The 2761-nt window shown below is 53.8% G+C and overlaps 1 protein-coding gene across 1 annotated transcript in view; it reads right to left on the reverse strand.

Moving 5' to 3' along the window:
- LOC104528744 (pro-cathepsin H) overlaps window positions 1–2761 on the reverse strand; it is a gene marked incomplete at its 5' end in the record, with an annotated part of 6250 nt that overhangs the window by 271 nt on the left and 3218 nt on the right. Inside the window, 2 exons of the mRNA XM_010172838.1 lie at window positions 146–271; window positions 2344–2450. Coding sequence (XP_010171140.1) covers window positions 146–271; window positions 2344–2450 — 233 coding nt within the window. The remainder of the gene's footprint in view (window positions 1–145; window positions 272–2343; window positions 2451–2761) is intronic.

The raw sequence follows: 2761 nt of genomic DNA on the forward strand, positions 1-2761 counted from the left end.
GCAGAGGCACCGCCTGACTCTCACAAATGTCACTTGCAGCTGGAATATCTGTGGAGCCGGAGTGAGGAGGGCGAGGTGGGCGGAATCCCGCGTGCCTGACTGTCCCTTTACCCAGTACAGGGACACCGCGGTGGGAGCTCCTTACCCATCCATGCCCCAGAGCGGGCCCCAGGAGTTCTTCACGATCCAGTGAGGAGTTCCGTTTTCCTCCCCGTAGCCCACGGCGAGGACGGCGTGGTTCACCTTGTCCGGGGTGTGGTGACACCGCGGGCTGCAAAGGGAAGGGAAAATAACACAGGTCTGTGGCGTGAAAACCCAGCCTGCAGTTACTCACGGGGCAGCTGCATCCCTGGCTGCGCCCCAGGCACAAAGAGAACTAACGGATACTCTGAGTTTCCAGTTGTGCAGAGCAGGAGGAAGCCCAAAAAAAAGGAGACAGTGATTATAGTGATTATTCCCAACTGTATCTGAAGTCAGGGCGAGAGGCGACACGGACCTTCGATCCGAGCAGCTGCTCCGGCCTTTTGTTCAGAATTAACATCAACATTGTCACAAAGAACGAGCTACAAGGAAAAACTAACGGATACTCTGAGTTTCCAGTTGTGCAGAGCAGGAGGAAGCCCAAAAAAAAGGAGACAGTGATTATAGTGATTATTCCCAACTGTATCTGAAGTCAGGGCGAGAGGCGACACGGACCTTCGATCCGAGCAGCTGCTCCGGCCTTTTGTTCAGAATTAACATCAACATTGTCACAAAGAACGAGCTACAAGGAAAAAACTGAGCAAAGGAAGTTTTCCAGTGAAAACCAGAAGCTCTTGGTGCATCCCAGTAACGGTTTGTTCTGCCCCAAAGTTCAGGGGAGCCGTCCCGCGTTTCGCACAGGGAACAGCGAGTTCCTCACTCCAAATACACATTCCTTTGTACTTCCTCCGAATTTCCAGCTCTTAAATTGCACTTGATGGAAGTTGCTGCCTGTGATGTAAAACAAGACAACACGAGGTACAAGCTGCCATCTCTAGAGCACCTCTTGTTAAACGCTCTCAGACTGCAGATAACACAAAGATCAATAATCCCCACAACAGATTTACTGTTGAATCTGTTCATAGTTGGTCTGGGGAGCACGGCTGCAACCACTGGAGCATCGATTATTCCACAGGCTCTGACTTTACATCTGCCTTAGACTAGAAATCTACGAGGTAACTGTACCTGGCGTGTTCTCAGACTGGAATCCTGCTCGGTAGTACCTCAACCACTTGCCCAGTTTCACCCTTTCCATCCTCCCCTTTCACACCTTGCTGCAGTTAACCTGGAGATCCCTCGACTGCTACAGCAAAGCCACTGGGGCTGGCAGCGCCGCCTGCTCTGCCCCTGGCTGCTCCCTGGTGCTCTGCCCCTGGCTGCTCCCTGGTGCTCTGCCCCTGGCTGCTCCCTGGGGCAGATCACTCACGCTCAGACTCTGAAGTTTAATTTTCCCTGCAGCTCTACGTGACTGAGGGTTCATTACACCCAAGTATTTTTCTAGTTCTCCCCAAACAGGCACTTTCCCCACTTCTTGCCTCATAGAAATCTCTCCTGCTGCAGTTGCCTTCCACAGCCTTCCCAAAATATAATAACGATCCTTTTGCCTGGGCTGTGGAGCTGACACAACACTTGAAACCTCCTCCTGCTGGGTCACTTATGTCTCAGACTCATTTTTCATCTCTGCTATTTTTCTTGCACGTCCAGACGCAGAGGGACTGGCAGGAGGTGCCCAGGGACCTGCCTGCCCTGCGCAGAACCGCGGCACGGAGACCCCTGCCCCAGTGACACAACTCGGGCACAGGGCAGCGTGACAGCAGCCATGGTGCTCACACCACCCCTCCAAGGTGTAGCACTGGAAGAGCCACTCCAGTCCCACAGAAAACTTAACCTAATTTAATTACCCTAATTAAACCAGACACATTCAGCTGCAGCACCTGGGCTGGCCCTGCCACCACCCAGAGCTCAGACACACACACCAGCGCTGGGACAGGCCTCCCCAGCCCGGCAGCAGCGCTGCAGATCTCCCCAGATCACTGACCCGCTGAGTTTCCTTCCAAATACAGTCGGGTCTCCAGCTTGGAGCAGCTCCTGCACTAAACTGGCTGCAAGCACACTGTTCCCTCACCCCTGTGCTGTGCTCACCCCCTGGGAAATCAGTGTCCCGAGGCTCAGTGTACTTGTGTTCGCTATTTTCTGTTTAAAAGACAACTCCAGGATGGCTGTCCAGTGTCCCTGTGTCAGTGTCACAAAGCAGGAGAAAGGGGGATGTGAGTGATTCCAGCCCTGCACCTTCCCCTCAGCTCCCAGTTCAGAGATACTCACTTGGAATAGACTCCTTTTCTGTAGTGCATGAACTTAAACGTCACCTCAAACGCAAAGCTCACTGGGTTGTGCTTCCCCACAGCTTCTACCATCCCATCCTCGTCGTACTGCAAGAAGAGGATCCCAGGGTCAGTTATCTCCCGATTACACTGGGACCAGTCAGTCTGCCCAGAGCAGCAGTCAGGGCACAGCAGGGGATGGCTGACCCCAGCTCTCTGCTTATCCACGAGGAGACAAGTGCTGTTCACAGGAAGGACCAAAACCTTCCCACAGGGCGGAGACGCACCCGCCACGGGAGGCGGCCAGAGCCCCAGTGCCTGTTCTGACTGCAGCACTTCATGGAATCATGGAATCCCAGACTGGTTTGGGTTGGAAGGGACCTTAAAGCTCATCCAGTTCCAACCCCCCTGCCAGCAAC

This window comes from Antrostomus carolinensis, unplaced genomic scaffold (assembly GCF_000700745.2).
Source record: "Antrostomus carolinensis isolate BGI_N321 unplaced genomic scaffold, ASM70074v2 scaffold36587, whole genome shotgun sequence".
Lineage (NCBI taxonomy): Eukaryota > Metazoa > Chordata > Aves > Caprimulgiformes > Caprimulgidae > Antrostomus > Antrostomus carolinensis.